General features: G+C 42.0%; 1 protein-coding gene across 3 annotated transcripts; it reads left to right on the top strand.

Moving 5' to 3' along the window:
• The first annotated feature begins 387 nt into the window (after window positions 1-387).
• Window positions 388-22616, top strand: LOC135643395 (serine/threonine-protein kinase 12-like). 3 transcript variants are annotated; one of them, XM_065160272.1, is made up of 17 exons: window positions 388-499; window positions 597-692; window positions 824-953; window positions 1408-3313; window positions 3387-3793; window positions 4118-4913; window positions 6495-6569; window positions 6665-6760; window positions 10509-10594; window positions 10723-10843; window positions 11464-11543; window positions 11656-11718; window positions 11844-11962; window positions 13194-13279; window positions 14097-14218; window positions 21551-21662; window positions 22224-22616. In XM_065160272.1, the coding sequence occupies exons 6-17, from the start codon at window positions 4581-4583 to the stop codon at window positions 22323-22325; spliced, it is 1395 nt and encodes a 464-aa protein (XP_065016344.1). In that variant the 5' UTR covers window positions 388-499; window positions 597-692; window positions 824-953; window positions 1408-3313; window positions 3387-3793; window positions 4118-4580; the 3' UTR covers window positions 22326-22616. The 3 variants fall into 3 exon arrangements, with proteins under 3 accessions (XP_065016344.1, XP_065016347.1, XP_065016345.1); XM_065160275.1 differs by having other exon boundaries at window positions 827-953; XM_065160273.1 differs by lacking the exon at window positions 1408-3313.
• Window positions 22617-22863: the final 247 nt, after the last annotated feature.

Consider the following 22863-nt stretch of genomic DNA (forward strand, 5'->3'; position numbering starts at 1 on the left):
TTGAATAATCACAGTAATAGCTAAACAATTACTATGATTTTCTTTTTCAGGGTAAAATTATCTAAATTTTTTTCCCATAAAATAAAAATATTTATTACTGTAATTATGGAACCATAGTGATACATGAACTATTTTTATGATTTTTATTTGTTGAGAAAAAAGTGATTGAATTACTACAGCAATATATAAATCTTTACATATTATTATAAAAATCATAATTAAATATTTATGATGGTATGTAGTGTCATTATTTTCAATCATAATAATAAAGTTTGCTATAAATAAAAGAATAATAAATAAATAAATAAATAAATAAAAACCTTGCTTACAAATAAAGTTTGTTATAGTGAATATATATGACCATAAGAGAGTTGGGCTGGACGGATCGGATCCATGACACGGGACCCATTAAAGGGTCGATTGATTGGGCGACGAAGGCTGAAACCCTAACGTCTCCCGCAGCTCTTCGGTGCGCCTTCCTTCGTGTCGCCGCTCGCTGGTACGCGCAGTTTCCACCATCCCGTTGGTTTCAATTTGGTGCAATGTTTTATGTTTTTCTTGAGTTTGATTTTCGCCGGTGGTCTTGGAATCGGCAGGATGATCTGTATGCATGGTTTTGTTTGGAGGACGCGAGCAGTAATCCTGACGCAAAGAGTGCAGAAGATCTGCTGAAGATGAAGATAATGGAGCAGGTGAGAGATAGAGAATTAATGTAGTCATTTTACAAGTAGCACTTGGTATTTTTTGGGTCGTAATTTGGTGCCATTTTTAGTGGTATTCTAAGTAAAATTGTATGTGATTGATGCAAAATGATTTCTCATAGAAGACGAACGGAGATGAGGCGAGGCCCGATCGCCATTTTTAGTGTTATTCTAAGTAAAATCGCGCGACCCTACAACCCTAGATCGGTCGTGCGCCTCCCCATTCCGACGGTGCCGCACTCTCTCTCAGCGGTGTGTATTTCTTAGTGCTGATCCTTTCTTTAGCAGGCTTCTTCTTTGTAATCTTTTGCTCTTATTTTAATTTCGGTTTTGTTATACACCTCTGATGTTGTCGGGGTGCTTAACCTGTTGATCAGTCCTTGTGCATAAGAACCTTCGAATCATCACATGGAAGATCCTCTGTTCATGGTTCTGATATCTATCAATATCTCATTTATACTTGCACATAAAAATTATAATCATTATTCTTACACTTGGGACATACATAAAATTCAATGTGCACTTGCCGGATGATGTTGGGAAATTGCGCAAGGGCTTTGAGCACAGCATGACATTGCAAGTTGCAATGAGATAATCTCAAGATCTTCCCTCCTGATGGCAGTTATTATTGGGAGATTGAAAATATTGTTTTTTATTTATTTTCCTTTTCTTTTGATGTTCGCTTCTGTTCTCTGGATTCATGCAGGTTGAATTTGGAGATGCCTTTGAAAGCTTTTTCCTTTAGAGAGATGATGAGAATTGGTCTTAATATGTGAAGCTCTTTCTAGTTTTAATGCTCATTTATATTTTGGTGCCAACTTTTACACTTCATTTTGAGGCTTTTTAACATAATTTGATTATTATTGTTTTAGTATTTTAAGTGGGAATGAGGCTAGTGTGAACCTTTTTGTCTCTCATCTGGAGGCTTTCTTTCCTCTTCTATGCTATATGGATTACATGCCACAAGTGAGCCTATCTGAAGCTTCTGCAAAGATCCTCTTCTAGTAGAGGTTGCATATTAACAATTTCTACCGGTAGCAAATTGACTTAGAAATCTGGTGAATGTGCTTATGACGTGTTGCTCAGTCTCTGCTCATGGTTCTGAGATGATCCATCAATATCACAGCTGAAATTGCACAAAAAAATTGCATTTACAATTATGTTATATAAAATTGAATGTGCACTTGCAGTTGGCGCATGCCTCTTATGGCTTTTGCGTATTATTCTGATAGTCACCGTGACTAACAATTCCCATAGTGCTTATGATATCTTTGTAGTTTCGATTGAAAGATTTTGCCAGATGATGTTGGGAAATTGCGCAAGGGCTTTGAGCACAGCTTGACATTGCAAGTTGCAATGAGACAATCTCCAGTTCTTCCCTCCTGATGGCAATTTTCGTGGAAACATAAAAAAATTTGAATTTTTCATTCGTTTCCTTTTCGTTTGATGTTCACTAAGGTTTTTTCTTGATTTGCATTGGATGAATTGTGGTTGGAGATGTCTTCTGAAGCTTTCCGGTCTCGATTCGTGACAAGCCTTCTAGACAAGAGTTGGTAATGATATGTGATGGCTTTTTTGATTTATGTGCTCATTTATATTCTGATGCCACTTTTTATACTGCATCCAAAGGCTTTTTAACATAATTTCATTAGTAGTTTTCGGTGCCTTTGTTGGGAGATTGAAGGGTGTTCCAATGCCATACAGCTAATGCCAACCTGATGATACTTAAAGCCCTTATTGCCAATGCCCTTAGGCTTAATTGGAAAGCTCAAAATTAGATGATGCACAATGGTCTCGTAGCTAAGCTTGGAGCTCAAAATTAATTGGAGAGCTCATGGTTCTGAAAACCATCAAGATCTCAGTTGAAATTGCACACAGAAATTGTATTTACAATTATGTTATATAAAATTGAATGTGCACCAGCATTTGGCGCGTGCCTCTTATGACTTTTAATTATTATTCGGAGAGTTACCGTGACTAACAATTCCCATAGTGCTCATGATATCTTTGTAGTTTCGATTGAAAGATTTTGCCAGATGATGTTGGGAAATTGCGCAAGGGCTTTGAGCACAGCTTGACATTGCAAGTTGCAATGAGACAATCTCCAGTTCTTCCCTCCTGATGGTAATTTTCATGGAAACATAAAAAATATTTATGTGTTTTTCATTCGTTTCGTTTTCGTTTGATGTTCGCTAAGGTATTTTCTCGATTTGCATTGGATGAATTTTGGTTGGAGATGTCTTCTGAAGCTTTCCGGTCTCGATTCACGACAATCCTTCTAGACAAGAGTTGGTAATGACATGTGATGGCAAATTTTGATTTATGTGCTCATTTGTATTCTGATGCCACTTTTTATACTGCATCCAAAGGCTTTTTAACATAATTTCATTATTAGTTTTCGGTGCCTTTGTTGGGAGATTGAAGGGTGTTCCAATGTCATACAGCTAATGTCAACCTGATGATACTTAAAGCCCTTATTGCCAATGCCCTTAGGCTTAATTGGAAAGCTCAAAATTAGATGATGCACAATGGCCTCTTGGAGTTAATTTTTAATGGCATAGCTATCTATGTTCAGATATCAGGGTGGCCTGCTACTCCAGACCATGAACCATGTAAAAAATGCCCCTCTATGTCACACATCTGATCTTTTCATGATTATTACTCATCAGCTTTGTAATGGTACAGGAAAGCCACTCTCGTTTCAGGGCTGAAGCTGCACTGCAAGTTGATGGTATTTCTCAGGCATGGGCTGCCGCATTTCTGTATCAAGACGAAGATGAGCAACGGAAGAAACGGGGCAAGGGAGATAGCATGTTTAGTAAATAACGTAAGAGAGCCGAAGAAAGCATTGCTTCCCCCCCCCCTCCCATTGGGAAGAAGTTGACACCGGTGAGGTGCTCTCCATAATGCTGCATTGAGCTCGAGTCACCGTGAAAGAGGGTATTCATAAGCCGCTGCTTTGGTCTCCAGAGCTCCCCCAAGCTGAGAGCTGCTGTATCGGTTTTCTGGGAGCTTTTTCAAGTTTACTGCTTTGCGCTCGACGATGAGCTAACATCCGTCAGCCCGGTCAAGGGCCATATAGACATAACCGGGTAAGGCGGTTTGGTTTGGGCATACTGTTCCGGTTATCGTTGCATGCATGATTTTATTCTTTACTCTTTACGCTTTGCATCGGACTTCCTATATATATATATATATATATATATATATGTTGCATTGAATTTTTTTTTCTTTCTTTATCTTTTAACATTTTAAATTTTCGTTATTTAAATAATTAAAAAAAGACTGGATGTAAATAAAGATGGCTTTAAACTGTTGGTATAACTCATAAATCAACTTGTAAATGCTCTTTAACTTTCTTTTCGTTAAGACTATTTATGAGGGTCTAATGCGTGGTGGTTGTGTCAACGAATCAGACGGTGGGTCCCTTGCTCGTGGGAAACCAGTATGCCTCCTACCCTGCTCGGTGCCTCGACGAAGGCACGTCCGTTTCATTTGTTCCGATAGAACTATTTTGTGACGGTGGGTCCCTTGATCGTGGCAAACCAGGATGCGTCCCACCCTGCTCGGTGCCTCGATGAAGACACGTCCGTTTTATGTATTCTGACAGAAGCTGACATCCGATTCCAACCTCAATGCACCGTCAAACAAGAATAAAAATAAAAATGGGACTTTAGACACCACCGCTGCCCATTGTTACCAACTCCAACGCATAGTCGTCTTCCGCCCATTGTTTGCGTCCAGAGCGGCTCCAAGAATCCAGGTGCTGAGTTTGAGTCTAATCCCGAAACAGGGGTTTCCGGCTCCGAGTCAAACCCTAGTGATCCGATTCCGACCTCCTCCTCCTCCTCTTCCTCCCACATCTCTCCGAGTCCAGCAATGGAATCCAAGTCCACGGGGCGGTTCACACTCGGCAGGCAGTCCTCGCTCGCCCCCCGGGAGGATCGCGACGACTCCCTGCGATCGGAGGTCCTCGACGGATCTCACGTCCCCGCCGAGATTGGCTCCGACATCCGCCTCATGTACCTCGCTAGCGAGGGCGACCTGGACGGAATCCAGGAGATCTTGGACTCCGGTGTCGACGTCAATTTCAGCGACATCGATGGCCGAACCGCGCTCCACGTCGCCGCCTGCCAGGGGTTCGCTGAAGTCGTCGAGCTACTGATACGTAGGGGCGCCAAAGTCGATCCCCAAGATCGGTGGGGCAGTTCGGTGAGGCCCCGCTGTTCTTAGATACTCGTGTTTTCTCCCGCTGTTCTTATGTTTCCTATTGGCTAGATATTGATAAGATCTTGGATCTTTTTTTTAGCGAAGTTAATTGATGGATGGATATAAAACTAATGCTAGCATTGCTCTTGTTGCAAGCCCATCTTGATTGACTTGTGAAAGTACGAATGTGAGATGTGTAACATATAGGATAGTTCGGTAATGTTTTTAATCTTGTTCTCCATGGATGGCATAGAGATTGATTTACCTGATTTGGTGTCACATTGCATTTTACATTTTCATGAGATGAGGAATCTTTGTATTCTTTTATTGGTGGTTTAGATCACCCTCATGAAAGAAAACACATTGTCTTTAGCTGAAAGCGAAAGCGAATCATTGGCTGAAGACATGATTCTTTTGCCATCAACTGCTTCTTATTGTTGATAAAGCATGGTTGGCTAAGGACAAATAAAATCAGTGAAACAATTGTATGGTCTTTTGTTCCAAGTTGAGTGTATCTCTGAGTTTACAGTTAAACTCTATTTAAACCTTCTTAAATTAATGTGTTCTATATTGTTCTTAAGTTATGAATAACTTATTTGCTCTAGTTGGAATTTCACATTGTTTTTGCAATCATCTTCTGACAGGTTAGCAATTACTGAAATTCATTCGAATTTGTTAAATCTTTCTGACAAGTCATTCCTCTTATATAGATTGGTCATTTGCAAATATACAACAATAAGCTCTCAGAAGATATTTGTATTGTGTTCAAAATGCAACTTTAACATAACATTAGACCAAGAAGTCATGCCTTCAAATCAAGGGGTAAGATAACCTTTATTCTTTTGAAACTGTCATTCACAAGATGTAAACTTAAAAGTTAAGACTTCTTAACAATGCACCATATCAGAATTGAACATGTTAGGGAAAACAATATCAAGTATTCCAAACTTTTCTTAATGCTTCTGTCTGTGATAATTTAATCAGGATTTCCAGGAAATCTAGAATTTCATCGACTCCCATAATTATTTAAAAACATGGTACTGTTGCAATGCTCCTTCCAATGAAATCATTCCTTCTCTTCTCCTTTTGCTTTGTTGTGGGTAGTTCTCTGATGTTTCACTCAACTTTTATTTGGAGGGATCCTATATGGAATAGTGTAACACGCTACTGTTTTCTAGCTTTCTGGTTCATTGCTTTATCTTAGTTTCAGTGGAAGGGATTTTTAGGTGTTATTCTATCTCAATTCTTAGTGTTTGTTCAGGTCACTAATTCCTATCTAGTATTTTCTTTGCTAATGTAAGTGAAAAACTAGCCATATTTTTATGCATGTTTCATTGAGTGCCATTATTTTCCTTCAGGTGCATATTTGAGCCTCACCTTGGTTTATATATTTTAAAATTTTCTTCAAAATGATGATATTTCAGCCAATTAAATCCATGTGAGAACTGAAAAGATGAAGAAGCATGTGAATTAAGCTAACCAATGGATATTCTACAAAAACCAACAGGCTTTATCACCATAGAAACTTAGGAGCAACTCATATTCCTTTGATTTAGATATTTCTCACTGTTGCTTCACTGACAGCCCCTTGCAGATGCCATGCATTACAGAAACCATGAAGTGATCAGGATTCTGGAGCAGCATGGTGCTAAGCTTCCGGTATGTCATGCATGTCAATTGCATCATGGGTTGATGACATACTTTCCCATACTAAACTATTGAGATGACATTTGTTTCTTCTGTGTATTGTGTAGGTTGTCCCCACACATGCTAAGATTGCTCGAGAAGTACCAGAATATGAGATTGAATCCAATGAACTCGATTTCACTAACAGTGTTTTCATTACTAAGGTGCCTATTCATCTTCATCAGCACATACAACTCTTCCTGATATAGTATATAGTTCTACTTTCTATTTTGGTCTCTCAGTCTCTCTTCATAGCCACACAATTTAATCTTAATCTTCTTTAACAACTAAAATTTGGTCTCAACTTTAGGCTTCTTTCTTGGATCAGACTTTTCTTCGATCTGTTAGTCGTGTTACAATGTTACAATGTCTTGATTAACTTAAGAAATTTATAACCAAGTATAAGCTGGTTTTTCTATAAATACCAACAATGCCATTGTACTCAAATCAGTACTAAATCTTGGCTGCATGGATTTTCTTCTCCATTCAGTTCTATCGAGAGACATGTCTTAGCATATATCTAGGTCATAATGTTGGTTCTCATCTCCTGTTCAATACATAAAGTTTTCCTTGTTCTCCTCTCCCCACTGTAGCCTTTCACTAGATGTCCTTGTTATAAATGCCAGAAAAAAAAAAGTTTCCTCACTCTAAATTTCTGTGGCATCCAACTTTCCATTAATTTCATTGGTTCTTTTTATCTTAAGAGACGTAACATTACTTGCATTCAGATATAACATTTTGTGGAGACCACTCTTCTTTTGCCTCCATTGTGGCATCAGTAGACACTTTGATTCCATCTGATTGTGTACATAATTATCATCTTTATACGATTTCTATGTGATCTTTGGTGGGGTGCTCATACACTAACCACCAAATATAGACCTATCAAGCTAAGAAAGTTGTTGGTTTAACCAGTGTTGACCATGGTGGTGACAAAATAGCGATAGACAGAATTTGTAAATTTCATGGCCTGCATAATTAGAGCTATCCCAGTCAAGGTCTGTAGGAAAAACTATGCATACTTTTGGTTATGTAGCCAGTTCAAAGCTGAGACTCTCTTCTTCAGCATCTTCCTCAGCTAAGGTGATCAAAGTAACTAGCTTGAGTTTGTGGCTTGTTGTCCGCCTTTTGTCATCACAGAAACATAGTCCCTCTCTGATGCTTTGTGGCTCAGATATTGCCAAAGTTCTGGTTTCGACTGGATAAGTTGAAGAGACTGATTTGATTCTAGTCCACCACAATTTTAAAATAGTATGCCAATCTAGTCATCAGGAAGTGAGGATGAGATCAATCTACCTTCAGTCTTAAGGTCTGTACGGTGCTCCTGGTAGGAAAGATATTCTTTTGTAAGTCTGGTCTCATCAAAAACAGCAAGTGATTAAATAGTTTTCATTGTTAAGACCTAAGTGCCTAGACAAACTTTTAGGCTGCTGATGAACTATCTAGTTGGCATATTTTGGGAGAACTTTGGAAGCATATTGCTAATCCTTTCAAAAATTCTCCTGACTCTACTATAATTATCGACTAAGGCTATTGATGCAAGCCATTTTTATTAAGAACTTAGTGCCCAGGTGATCTTTTGGCTACCGATGAACTATCTGATCAACATGTGTTGAGAAAACTTCAGAAGCATCTTGCTGACTCTTTCAGACTTCTTCTGGAAAGCATGTGTCAACAAAATTTGAGAATTCTTTCTGGCTATAGAATTTTTTTTCATATATGTTTGCTAAGCACGTTGCTTTTGGTACTGGTTGTACCACAAAAAACAGTAGCAGCCTCCAAGTGAAAAAAAGGCTAATCAACCTTGGAGTCTAGAGGAGTAGATGTGCATTTAAAGAACTGCTTTTCCAGGAAGAGCCAACTTGTCGTGTTACCACTGAAAGCCAATTTTTGTTGTGTGAGCGAGGCTGATGCATTGTTGTAACTGTTTAACAAAGCTGCATGATCAATGTTTTATTGCTGCTAAGACTATAGCGCCAAACTATTCTTCCTTCTACCGGAGATTAGGTGCTGCATATAGTGCACGATTGACATAAATAATGTTATTGTTATACGGTTGGTGGTGGTGGGGAGGCTGCATAATGCACAATTAGAGGGTCATCATTATCATAGAAAGTCCTTCCTGATCGTTATAGGCTTCATCAGCTTCATTAGGGACGATCGTAACACTATTCAGCCTTATTTGGCTAAGCGAAGCCCAGATTTCAGCAGCCCACGCACCTCAATCCAAGTCCTAATAGGACTCGAATTAGAGCAGCCCTCAACCAAATAGGGGCAGCCATCAAGCAAGGGGGGTGTGGCAGCCCTACAAGGAAAATGGTAGCTGTGCGTGCACTGCAAGGAAAGCCCTACAAGGAAAATCCTAGTTATTGTGCCCCACAAGGAAAGTCTTTAAAACAAAGGGTGTTCCTTCATCTGAAGGCAACAGAAAAGAAGTCCCTAGCAATGCCCAGCTAGCCCTAGCTTTTCTAGCCTTAGAAGAGAGAAGAGATGAGAAGAGAGAAAGGAAGGGTTCTTCATAGCTGCAGCTCAACCTCTAGCCGCAGCCTTCTTCCTCAAATTTCAGCAGCCAAAGCTCCACTTCAAAGCTTCATCTAGCTGCTGTGAGAAGTCCCCAAAGCTTGCTGCCTTCTGTCCAAACCTCAGGAGGAGATTCCAGCCGCAAGAGAGGAGACCGAAAACTGACAGCGATACACAATTTGCCGAGAGCACCTACGTGCTGTCCAAAGACAACCTACGTTCTTAAGCATTCAGAAGCTTTCTATCACGCTTTTAATTCCATTATTGTATGTCTTGTAGTTAGCTTTTTAGCCTTACAAGCAATAAAAGTTGTTTTCTTTCGGTTTTATGCTTGATCTTTCTATGATAGTTCTCTCCTCCGTCAAAATTTCCATCCCAAATGTGGTATTGAGTCGACGGATCGTCAAACCCAAACCCCATATTGGATCAAGGTATATCCGTAAGGTGTTTGCTATGCAATCACCTTAGATTATAGGCTTGATTGACCTCTCTTGAAGTAATCACATTTGCATATGGGTTGTAGATATACCTTTAGGGAGTCTGCTATGCAATCACTTGAGGCTGAGGAACAGGCAGAAGACAATTCAATTTGGTAATATAGCACCAAGGATCTCTTCAATGTATCCACCTAAGTGCAAGACCACCTTAGGTGAATTTGGTGTATTGGCTTCGGAATCCATTAGGTAGTGTGACCAACCATTGTTTGTTCGGGTATTAGCATCATCACAATTCCCAGTTGTTGCTCGATCGTAGTTGTTTTTCTTTTGTTACCTTTGGTAACATTGGATCTGTTAAAATTCGTGCTTTGTTCTGGTGATGATGGGGTATGCTACAATGTAGCTTGATGTTTGATGCTATACGTGTGATGCAGCAACCACCCCCAACCCCTTATGCATCTCCAGTGTCCTCCAATCAGGTAAAGGCTGATCACCCCACATCCCTCTTGACAAAGCTGTTTCACCACATCAGCCACATCCGTTGCAAACTTCCATGACCAATGTCTGACCTACTGGGGCCGTCTGCCGTCTTTCAGCCCAAATTGGTTTCAAACAGGGGGACATTGCCATGTCTGAGTGCCAATTGGAGTTTACTGGCTTCTATTGGTTATTGAATCGTGCACTCCTCTCCCATGTGGCGATGACCACATGCTACACATGATGACCAAACTTTGTGGAGAGGGGGGATGCAGCATGGCTTTCGTGAATGAAATACTTCAATGCTACACAGGAATAATGCCTGGAGTTAGCTTTGGGCAAGCGTTTCCTTGGTTTTACGTACTTCGGTATTGCTGTTAAAATATTTACATGAACTGCTTTGGCAGGTCTAGTAAATGGTAATTACAAATATGATACTTGTGAGTTTGTTTACCCCCTATTTTTGATATCTTTTCAGGGGACATTTCTATTAGCTACTTGGCGCGGAATTGAAGTTGCTGTTAAAATGTTTGGTGAAGATGTAATGACCGATGAAGATAAAGTGTGGGTTGGTCCTATATTATCTACAGAGTTATATGTTTGCTCAAATTATAATGTTTTCTTGGTGCGTATGTGCACCTTTCTTACTAGTAAATGATTTATCACTTGGAACCTCATTCTGTTTTTTTCAGGAGTGCATTTATGGATGAACTTGCCTTGCTTCAGAAAATTAGACATCCAAATGTAGTCCAGTTCTTGGGTGCTGTTACTCAAAGTAGCCCTATGATGATTGTCACAGAATATTTGCCAAAGGTTATATCCGTAGTCTGCATGACTGCCCTGCTTGATATCTAAAACTATCTATCATGTAAACCAATTTGGGTTTAGCTTGCTTTTATAATGTTCGTTATTTATCCTTTCCAGTATTTATTATTTGTCAATTGTTTCAGAGAATAGAATAAAATGATTCATTTGAACTCCATGTCACTTACTCGGCGTGCTTGTCACTTGGTCTGATAGGAACCTAGCTTTATGGTGCAGAAGCAAGAATAAAAAAGAGGGTGGTTATGGACTTAAAATCTAAGCAAATATCCATACAATTTATCACATGGCTGTGCCTGTGCTTTATGGGTTATTGGCACTGTGTAACATGCCTTGCTCAGCCGAAACCCACATATTAATCTTGCGCATGTGGCTGACACATGACTGGCACTGGTACATGACATGGCATCCTATGACTACATGTTTACCATGCCATGCCATCATGCCATGTGCTTTATATATTATCTTTATGGGGTTATGTGCTGTGGTTAGGATTGGCATTTCTTTCTGCCCAACCCACCTTTTATATTAATTGAATGGTTGACATTCTCATACAAATAGTGAACATTTTCTTCTTACTCTCATGCTATTTAGTTATTTTGCATATGCAGGGTGATTTGCGTGCCTTTTTGAATATGAAGGGACCTTTAAAACCAAGATTGGCAGTCAAATTCGCACTTGATATTGCTAGGTTGGTCGAACAATTTAAAGATGAGAGTCAATAATGCTAAACTATTGTTCTTGTTTAAAAGTTAATATACTTCATTTCTTTGACTAGTCTTTAACTAAGCAAATTTTGCCAGAGGAATGAATTACTTGCATGAGCACAAACCTGAAGCCATCATTCACCGTGATCTTGAGCCTTCGTGAGTGATCAGACTTCAAATTTCTTTTTGACTTTTACCATCTGAACTGATCTTTGCATGTTTATGTTGTCATCACCTTGATGGCTTCAATGGTTTAACATTCTTTTCTTATTGTAAGATAACAGAAATATTCTGCTTGATGATTCTGGACACCTGAAAGTTGCAGACTTTGGTATTAGTAAGATGTTAAGAATGGCAAAAACCATAAGAGAGGTTAGGCCATTGACTTCTCTAGACACTGCATGTAAGTGTAGCAATTCTCTCTTACTCCACTTTAATTCCTTTGATTAATAAAATTTTACTTGAAGTTAGGTTCTACTATTTGCTGTTGAACTATTTAATATGGTTGAATAAATTTGTACCTTGTTTGTCTTCTCTCCACCTTTCAGCATAAAAGGTTGTGATATCATTCAGATTCAATATAATATTTTCTATTAAGGATATCAGAACTTTTATTTTCTGTTAAGGATATACTTTTGCATATTAATCCCTTGATCTTATTTATCTGAAAGCCTATAATCATTTCAGTTGCAAACATTAATCCCTCTTCACTTCTCTCAACTGGGGTTAGTTTTTAACTTGGCAAAAATGAATTCGTGGCATAGAGTGAGGGTAGATATGCTTGCTTTACATGGGAAATAAATAATTTTTTCTTCAGAATAGAGATGTTATCTAGTATGCTATTGCTAATGATCTAAAATGGTTAATGCAATTTAACCCGAATATTCAATCAATTTTAGCCATGGGACTAATATATACAAAGTTATAACAAAAAATTAGGGGACTTGTATGCAAAACTAAAAAGATTTGAGGGACTAATAGAAAAAAGGAGCCCAAGATTTTGATTACAATTCACCTAGATCTCCTTTATATATCTGTATATAAGATTTCAGGTATAAACATTTTTAGACTTATTTATATATTATTTTATTTTGAAAGCTACTTAAATCATTTTGAATATCTGATTTTTCTTCTTCTTTCTTATATTGTCTTCTCTTATAATTTTAGCTCTTCTCATCATCATCCTGTTTTTTTTATCTTACCTGTCATCTTTCATAAGAAACTTCTGCTTGACTTTCCTGATATTATTCTGTAACTATTGATAATTAAGTTCAAAACAATCATGAAGTTTAGAATAATGATGACATTCTGTTTCTAACTAACTTTTCTCCTTCATGCCTACTTATGCATGATATATGTATCATAAAAGCCTACATTCGTGTTTCTTAGTACTTCTATAGGAAGTTTTCTCCAGGCAAATCTCAAACATTTTACAGAGTTCTCTAGATATATTCATTTTCTAATTTTTTGCCGCTTGGATTTTTTTCTCTGAATGATGAACATGTGATTGTGGTTGTGCAAAGCTCCTGAAATAACTTCTTCATGACTGAATTTTCCAGTCAAACACTACTTTATTCTATGCTTTTCATATACACATGTAGCTTCTGTAATATGCTTTGCTTTTCTGTGAACAGGCAGATACATGGCCCCAGAAGTCTTTCGCAATGAAGAATATGACACAAAAGTAGATGTTTTTTCTTTTTCTTTGATTCTAAAAGAGGTAAGTTTTCTTTGCTTTTCTATTGAACTATTGTAGACTTTTTTCCAATATTTGTTTCATATGATTGGCATGTAGGTGTTGTTCTTTGATCGATCTTATTTAGTTTATTGGTACTCTTGATATGCGAATTTCAAGTTTCATAATTTGCTGGTTTTAAGTGTGTCATGTGTGGCATTCGCTATTTATCTCATGTCAGTCATGCATCTTGTGCTAAGAATTACTGTTTTGTTATAATTTCTCCTCATGGGTAATGTTGATTGTGACTATTTACTATATTTGCAAACTCTAGAATGCTTAATTAACTCAAATGATTCTACGATCCCCATGAACTATTGTGATTATTTTAGAAGTTCATTGAAAAAGTGTCACTAATCACAAAAATTGACATATAAACCAAAATAGAATGAGAAAGATTTTGGTTTGGCTGAATGACAGAGGTTATTCTTCTCTAGTCCTCTCTTCATTGAAGCTCAAATAAAATTCAAATTTGATTAGATTGTTTTTTTGTCTTATCTAAAATAAATACTATCTCATATGCCTGTCACACATTTGTGCTCTCACACTTGAGGCCAACCTTGAACTTCTCCATGTTCCAGGTCAATATCACTGCCAAGTTAACTATGATGGAGATTTGCCATATTACATTATATGCTCCCCTCAAAATAAGAAATGAAATTTCAACTCGTTTTAGAGTTCAATTTTTTGTTTAATCGATGTGACATGTTATGTCAATATATGGAAATAGTGCTCTCGTATACCCGATCAGGTACTTGTGGTTCAGTCAGAAGTTAAACTTATATCAGGTTTTTTTTGTCAGATGATTGAAGGATTCCTGCCTTTTAATAAAAAACAAGATGATGAAGTTCCCAAAGCATATGCATCTAAAGAGAGGCCTCCGTTTACAGCTCATCGAAAGAAGTATCCTCATGGACTGAAAGAGTATGTATTCTGCTGTCTTTGATGCTAGGATTTTTATGTGCTATAATACGGTGGTCAGCAGTGTACTCTAGTTGTTTCTTTATTTGGGGTAGACTACATGGATGTTTTTCTGCCATTGAATCGTGGGCATATTAAGGGAAAATAAAGTAACATGTGTAAATTTTCATTGATTAGTTTCGTTAATATAATGCTAGAGATTCTAGGTGTTGTTGAACAAAACCAAACAAGGATTGTTTAGAAACATCATGCACTTGAGGTATTTATTATTCCAGTTGATCCATGAAAACACATAAACAATGGAAAATTATGATCCATTCATTTTCTTTTAGTTGGCACACACATAATTTTGCAAGAAAAGAAGGTGCTTTTAGTGGCCAAAGTACAATGAGCAAATACCAAGGCTCTGTTTAATATTGCAACAGTACAAAGGGATAGAAAAGAGGTTAAACTGGGAGATTGGCTACTAAAACCAGTTAGCAAATCTGATGATATAACTACAATTTTGTCCGTAGTGTCATGACCTTAGCTGGAATTGCCTAAGGCGTGAGGCACCCTTGCGGCCAAAGACTCGAAGCTAGCGTGCGTTGCCAAAGTCGCGGGTCACCCGTGCGGCAAAGACGCGAACTTAGCTTGCGTTGCCCAAGTCGCGCTTCGCCCTTGCGATCTTGCTCCGCAAGGATCAGCCACTTTGTAACCTCTCGCAGGTCCCGAAGGACCTGTAAAAGAGAAAGAAAGTTAGATCGAAAGAACGAGCAACGGACAAGTCCCGAAGTCTCGCGAAAAGGGAAGCTTTACAAGCAAATCGTCGAACACCTTCAGAAAAGAGGATGAGGGAGGAAAACAAGGCTTTCAAGGATGAACGAACAGCTGCAAGCCCACAAACAGCCGCTCACCTGGTCCCAGGCGCAACACCAAGTTCCCGTAAAGGTCACGTGCGAACTTGCGAAAGAGTGTTCAACGCCCGGTATATAACCGAAGCCCCATCCAGCCCGGTGCCACCTGGGGGGTTCCTGGGGTCTGAGATGGCTGACATTTTGCTTTGACGAGACAGTTCGCCGCGCGAACCCGTGGCACGCGAAAACGGGGCTGATTTGGGCTGTTTTGCTCGGTTCGGTGAGCGGTCGCATTGCAGCGCTGCAGCTTGTTCGAACTTACATATTTACAAGCAAAATGACCCAAAACCATAAGAAAACCTGCTGTCAAGCAGCTGTACAAGCGGGTGTGAGCGACGAACGGATCGTTGAACGGAGTTGTTGCGGGTGCGCGACGACCGTTCGTGACATTCTCCCCCACTTAAACTGTCGACGCCCTCGTCGACGCTTGTTGGTAGTTGTTGATGACTTCTTCTTCATGTCGCAGGGCGTCTTCAGGCTCCCAACTGGCTTCAGTTCGGGGAAGCTTTCGCCACTTCACCAAGTACTCTGTCTGCTCCGTTCCGTTGGGTAGCTTTATCTTGCGATCCGCCAGAATGGTTTCCACTCGCTTCTCGTAGGAGGCTGTGATGGGAGGTAGCCGAGTTGGAACACTTCGAGAAGCATCTTGCGGATCCGAATGGTAGGCCTTCAGGTTGCTGGCGTGAAGAACGTTGTGAATTTTGAACCACGCCGGCAGCTGTAACCTGTAAGAAACATTGCCTACCCTGCTGATAATTGGGAAGGGCCCTTCATACTTACGCACCAATCCTTTGTGAACTCTGTTCCTGAAGAATTGGAGGGATGCCGGTTGGAGCTTTACCAACACCACATCGCCAACTTTGAACTCTTGCGGTCGCCTTCCCAAGTCAGCCCACTTCTTCATCTTCTTTGCCGCCTTCTCTAAGTAAGCCCGCGCAATATCTGCATTTCGATGCCACTCCTTTGCGAAATGATAGGCTGAAGGACTACTTCTAGTATACCCAATTGCCATGGTGTGCGGAGTCGACGGTTGTTGTCCTGTGATAATTTCGAAGGGGCTTTTGTTGGATGCAGAGCTCCGTTGCAAGTTGTAGGAGAATTGGGCAATGTCCAACAGCTTCACCCAATCTCGTTGATTGGCACTCACGTAGTGCCGAAGATACTGTTCCAAGAGCGAATTTATTCTTTCAGTCTGACCATCCGTTTGGGGGTGGAGGCTTGTAGAGAAGTATAACTTTGACCCCAACAATTTGAATAGCTCGGTCCAGAATTGTCCCAGAAACCGAGCGTCTTGATCACTGATGATATTGTGTGGGACTCCCCAATACTTCACTACGTCTCTCATCATCAGTCTGGCCGCCTCTTCTGCTGAACAGTGTAGGGGAGCAGCAATGAAAGTTGCATACTTCGAAAACCGATCGACTACCACGAGTATCGATCCGAGTCCCCCTACAGGTGGCAAGCTTGATATGAAGTCTAAGGAAATGCTCTCCCATGGCCTTTCTGGTACGGGCAACGGCTCCAAAAGTCCCACCGGCTTCCGCTGCTCCACCTTGTCTTGTTGGCAAGTAAGGCACGTTCGAACATGCTCCTCCACATCAGTCCCCATCTTTGGCCAGTAGAAGGCCCTCTCCACGAGAGCCAACGTTCTATGAATGCCGGGGTGTCCAGCCCAAAGGGAATCGTGACACTCTTTTAAGAGTTCACGCCTTAAATTGTCCACTCGGGGAACATAAACCCTATTCCCTTTTGTGTAAACAAGTCCCTCCTGGACCCAGAATCGTCGTGCCTTGCCTTCTTTGATGAGCTGCATCAGGATAACTACCTGGGGATCACTATACAGTCCATCTCTGATTCGGGAAAGGAAGTTGGAGTGTAACTGACTCGCTTGGCCTCTGCCCTCCAGTTGTGCAGCATTCACGCGTTCCACTTTCCGACTCAGCGCATCGGCCACGACATTCGCCTTCCCGGGCTTGTACTCCATTGCCATGTCAAATTCAGCCAGGAAGTCCTGCCACCGTGCCTGCTTTGGGGAGAGCTTCTTCTGAGTTTGGAAATAGCTCAGGGCGATGTTGTCTGTCCTCAGCACAAATCGCGACCCGAGGAGGTAGTGTCGCCAAACTCGTAGGCAGTGGATCACCGCTGTCATCTCCTTCTCATGCACTGGATACCGCCTCTCGGTCTCGTTGAGCTTGCGGCTCTCGTAGGCCACCGGATGACCTTCTTGCATGAGTACTCCACCAATAGCAAAGTCCGAAGCATCTGTATGGACTTCAAAGGGTTCTTCATAGTTTGGCAATTTGAGCACTGGTTCTTCTAGAACAGCAGCCTTCAGATCTTGGAATGCTATCTCACATTTGTCAGACCACTTCCAAGGCTGCTCCTTCTTCAGCAACTCCGTCAGTGGGGTTGCCCGCTTCGAATATCCCGCAATGAAGCGTCGGTAGTAGTTGACGAAACCAAGGAAGGATCTCAACTCTGGCACCTTCTTTGGAGTTCGCCATTCCGCCACTGCTTGCACCTTCGACTTATCCATCCGAATGGAGCCATCACCGATTTGATGCCCCAAGAATAGGATCTCAGTTTGAGCAAAGTAGCATTTCTCCCTTTTTACGAACAACGTGTTCTCCCTGAGAACCTTGAAAATTGTCCGAAGGTGCTTGACGTGCTCCTCGAGCGTTTGGCTGTAAACGACGATATCGTCCAAGTAGACGACCACGAACTTATCCAAATACTCCTTGAATAGCTGGTTCATGAGAGTACAGAATGTGGCCGGAGCGTTGGTTAAGCCGAAAGGCATCACCAAGAACTCAAACGCTCCATATCTGGTCACGCAAGTTGTCTTTGCTTCGTCGCCTTCAGCAATGCGCACCTGCCAATATCCCGACCGAAGGTCGAGTTTCGAGAAATACTTCGCCTTGCCCAATTGATCGAACAAGTCCGCAATGAGCGGGATGGGATACTTGTTCTTCACTGTTACTTTGTTGAGGGCTCTGTAGTCGACGCATAATCGGAGACTCCCATCTTGTTTCTTCTGGAAGAGAACTGGAGCTCCGAAAGGTGCTTTTGAGCTGCGGATGAGACCACCGCTTAGCAGTTCACCTAACTGCTTCCTGAGTTCTGCCAACTCTGGCGGGGGCATGCGGTAGGGTGGTCTCGCTGGAGGCTTCACTCCTGGCTCCAGCTCGATACTGTGATCCACGCCTCTGCGTGGTGGAAGAGTTTTCGGCAACTCGGGTGGCATAACGTCTTTGAACTCCTTCAGGACGTTCGCCACCACAGTAGGTTCTTGAATGGCCTCTTCGTTGAGTGGCTCTAGCTTCATAGCAGCCACAAATGTCAGTTCGCCCTTTCGTACCCCTTTCTTCAATTGTAAGGCCGAAATGTGTTGGGGCCCCTTTGTTCCTCTCCGAGAGACGGGAACCACGCAGGGGTCTTCACCTCCCATCATACATAGGGAATTCAAGAACGGCATCGGCACCAACTTCGCCGCGTGCATAAACTCCATTCCAAGAATCACTTGGAAGTCGTCCAGTGGCACGGCCATCATGTTGGTGTTCCCGCTCCATGTCCCGATCTTGATGGGAACTCCCTTCGCCAACCCGGAGATTCGCCTGGCCTCCGAGTTCACCGCCTTCATTCGGCTTGGGCTCTTCTCCAATGTCAACCCAAGTCGTTGTGCTTCGCGATCGGCTATGAAGTTGTGGGTAGCGCCCGTGTCCACCATTGCACGGGTCATTTGGCCATTCAGCTTGATGTCCACATACATCAGTTCACTACTTCCTGCTTTTTGTGCCTTGGTCTTCATGTTCTCCCCCACTTGACCCCGCATAGCGTTCAACAAACGCATTGCTCCCATTCGGGGTCCTTGCGACTCCTCATCGTCGCTGCTGGATTCAGAACTGCTTGAGCTAAGCGCAACAGCTTTGCCCTTGTCTGATCGGGGAGGGTGGATGGAAGCCGTTAATGCATTGAGTGCCTGTTTTTGTGGGCACTCCCTTACCATGTGCGGTCCTCCGCACAAGAAGCATCCTCCAGGTTTTGAGACCTTGCCTTTCGGGTTCGGCCCTTTGTGGGAGCTCTTCTTCTTCTGTTCGCCCCCGAGCTCCTTCCCTCGAGAATGTTTTGGAGGGCGATTGTTTGAAGATTGTTTCCTTCTCGCTGGGTCTTCAGAGGAAACGAAGTCGGTGAGCCTTTCTGCAGCTGTAATTGCCCCGACCACGTCGGTAACATTCCTTCGATTCAGCTCCTGTTGAGCCCATGGTTTCAAACCATCAAGGAAGCTGAACAACTTGTCCTTCTCGGACATGTCCTGTATGTCCAGCATCAGTGCAGAAAACTGCTTCACATAGTCTCGGATGGTAGTACTTTGGCGGAGTTGTCTCAACTTCCTTCTCGCGACGAACTCTGTGTTCTCCGGTAGAAACTGAGTTCTCAACTCCCGCTTCAAGTCTTCCCATGTGTCGACTCGACACCGACCTTGTTGGATCTCCTCCCAACGAGTTCGCCACCAAAGTTTCGCATCTCCATTCAGATACATTGTTGCTATCGAAACTTTGGTATCTTCAGAATCGGGCCTCGTAGCTCGGAAGTATTGTTCCATATCGAACAGAAAGTTCTCGAGCTCCTTGGCATCTCTGGCCCCTCCATATCCATGGGGCTCAGGTGCCCTCAAGTTTTGTGGCGGTGCAACGCGGGTGTTGCCTCCTCCCGCATTTAGCGTTCTTGTGAGTATAGCCACCTTTGCCGTAAGTTCCGCCACAACATCCTGTAAGTGTAGCACGGAGTCCTTGGTGTCATCAGACAGTCGGTCGACTAGGGCCTCGACCTTGTCGATCCTGGACTCCGCTTCCTCTTGCGAGCTCTCTACCCCAACAAGCCTTTGTTGGCCATGGTAGAGTTCCTCCATGCTCGCTTCCAGAACATCCAGGCGGGTTTCCGCCGTCGTGAGTCTCTCCTTATAACTCTTTTTCCCCGTTAGCGCACCAGATTGCGCTTCCTCCGCTCGCGGAGAGTTGCCAACTTCTCGCTCATCCTGTTCGCTGCCGCGATCGTCGTGAGCGGCTCCAACAGCATGAGAGCGAGTGTGCACATGCAGCCCACCTGCGGCTGCTTGGGGCAAGGTTCCGGCTTGCCCCGTCTTGCTTGATTCGCCACGATGCTTTGCCATGGCGAAGTTGCGAAGTTCGTTCGCTGTTCGATCGAAGAGCTTGCCCGCTCTGATACCACAATGTCACGACCTTAGCTGGAATTGCCTAAGGCGTGAGGCACCCTTGCGGCCAAAGACTCGAAGCTAGCGTGCGTTGCCAAAGTCGCGGGTCACCCGTGCGGCAAAGACGCGAACTTAGCTTGCGTTGCCCAAGTCGCGCTTCGCCCTTGCGATCTTGCTCCGCAAGGATCAGCCACTTTGTAACCTCTCGCAGGTCCCGAAGGACCTGTAAAAGAGAAAGAAAGTTAGATCGAAAGAACGAGCAACGGACAAGTCCCGAAGTCTCGCGAAAAGGGAAGCTTTACAAGCAAATCGTCGAACACCTTGTGTGCACAAGAGAAAAGAGGATGAGGGAGGAAAACAAGGCTTTCAAGGATGAACGAACAGCTGCAAGCCCACAAACAGCCGCTCACCTGGTCCCAGGCGCAACACCAAGTTCCCGTAAAGGTCACGTGCGAACTTGCGAAAGAGTGTTCAACGCCCGGTATATAACCGAAGCCCCATCCAGCCCGGTGCCACCTGGGGGGTTCCTGGGGTCTGAGATGGCTGACATTTTGCTTTGACGAGACAGTTCGCCGCGCGAACCCGTGGCACGCGAAAACGGGGCTGATTTGGGCTGTTTTGGGGCTGTTTTGCTCGGTTCGGTGAGCGGTCGCATTGCAGCGCTGCAGCTTGTTCGAACTTACATATTTACAAGCAAAATGACCCAAAACCATAAGAAAACCTGCTGTCAAGCAGCTGTACAAGCGGGTGTGAGCGACGAACGGATCGTTGAACGGAGTTGTTGCGGGTGCGCGACGACCGTTCGTGACAGTAGAGCAAAGCTATAGAAATATAGATGAAGTAACCACAAAGCATTTAAGAAAGTTAGTCAACACTTGATTTGGTATTCCACTCTATTTGGAGCTCTTTTTTCTCCTTATCTCTGTTGGCACTATTTATCTTTCCTTGAAATTCCAGATAAGTAACTTATCCCTAAAGGTTCAGGCATTTTCTTTTACTATGCATATCGGTCCCTTTTTATTTCACTCTTATTTCTTAATATAGAGTTTCTTCCAGGAATTTGTATTGATTTATTACAATAGCTCAGTTCACTCTGAGCAATAGATTATGGTTGTCTTACTGGTGATAAGCTTGAAGCCATGAATTATCTCCTGTTGTTTTATGTAGTAGTAATCTGTTTTGATTTGAACACATTGATCACACATCTGAATTCCTGGTTCTTTATAGGTTGATTGAGCAGTGTTGGAGCGAGGACCCTGCCGAAAGACCAACTTTTAAAAATATAATTGACCAGTTGTTAATTATACAGAACCAAATTGCTCAAAAACAGCGTTGGAAGGTATATTTCTTATGATCTATAGTAGATTAGACTTTTTTCTGACTTTTCCCTACATTTAACTTGAGAACTTTTTCTGTGCATATTTTGATTCTTGATCCATTTTCATGGTGTACCATGCGATTGTCATTTTCTCTCACCTTTGTGTTGCTACTGATTATTCTCCTTTTTGGCAAACAAAAACTAATCTGCACTTGGAAATGATATACAAACTTTTGGAATTAAAAAAGTACAACTATGACTTTCTGAAGGTCTTCTAAGCCACTTGAGAAGACAAAAGTTGCATTCAATAAAGAACCTGCAATGAAGCATCCGAGTGCATGGCACTTTGGAAACTGTCATGGTTAGTAATCTAAGGGCTAGGATATTATTGATAGTGAGGAGTTTGTGAATGCATGTCATTTTGTCGACTGTTAAACATGAATCTTGTGCATGTAAGCTGTGGACTTTCTGGCTATTGTCTGCTTTCTTCGACTTCCGGCAACTGCACCCTTGTACTCTTATGGCAAAGCCTTGACACAAAGAAGTGGTCTTCACTTTGCTGTGATTTCTTTTTCTAACCAGGTGAGACCTTTGAAGGTTTTCTATAATTTTGAAGCCATATGGAAGAAAGACAACTCAAACCCTAGCAGCCGTTCATCACGCTCATCAAGAAATCTTCAGTAGCTGACTCCCTCAGTCGAGAAGAGACGAAGAAGACAGCATGAGTAAGATACTGAGGTTTGGTTTTAATTGATAGGAAGCACCGATAACTTGGTGATTCCTCTTGATCAAGGCTTGCTTTGTTGATAATATCTATGGGAAGGTGAACTTTTGGGACAAAAAGCATGTAGACGCTTTGACACAACTGTACTAAAAATAAGTTCCCATTGTTATAATATTTGAACAGTTGATTGCTTTACTAAAATCATGTCACCATCGTTTTGATAGTGGATGAATCATATTGATGAAATAGAATTATTGTAGCCATTAAAACACAAAATAAAGTGATGTTATTTTTCAACTAATAGTGTTTTCAAACTGCTATAGCCCACCAAATAGTTCGGACATTACAAGAGTGGCTTCTAACCATTGTTCAGCTCAATTCTCCGTAAGTGTCTGAATTGAAATAACATTATGAACGGCCCTCGTTTTTTTCCTTGGACGCCATCTTCCGCCGGTTTAGCTCTGCGAACCATTGTGCTCGACTTACATTTCATGGCCT

The sequence above is a fragment of the Musa acuminata genome, chromosome BXJ3-7, assembly GCF_036884655.1.
Source record: "Musa acuminata AAA Group cultivar baxijiao chromosome BXJ3-7, Cavendish_Baxijiao_AAA, whole genome shotgun sequence".
Lineage (NCBI taxonomy): Eukaryota > Viridiplantae > Streptophyta > Magnoliopsida > Zingiberales > Musaceae > Musa > Musa acuminata.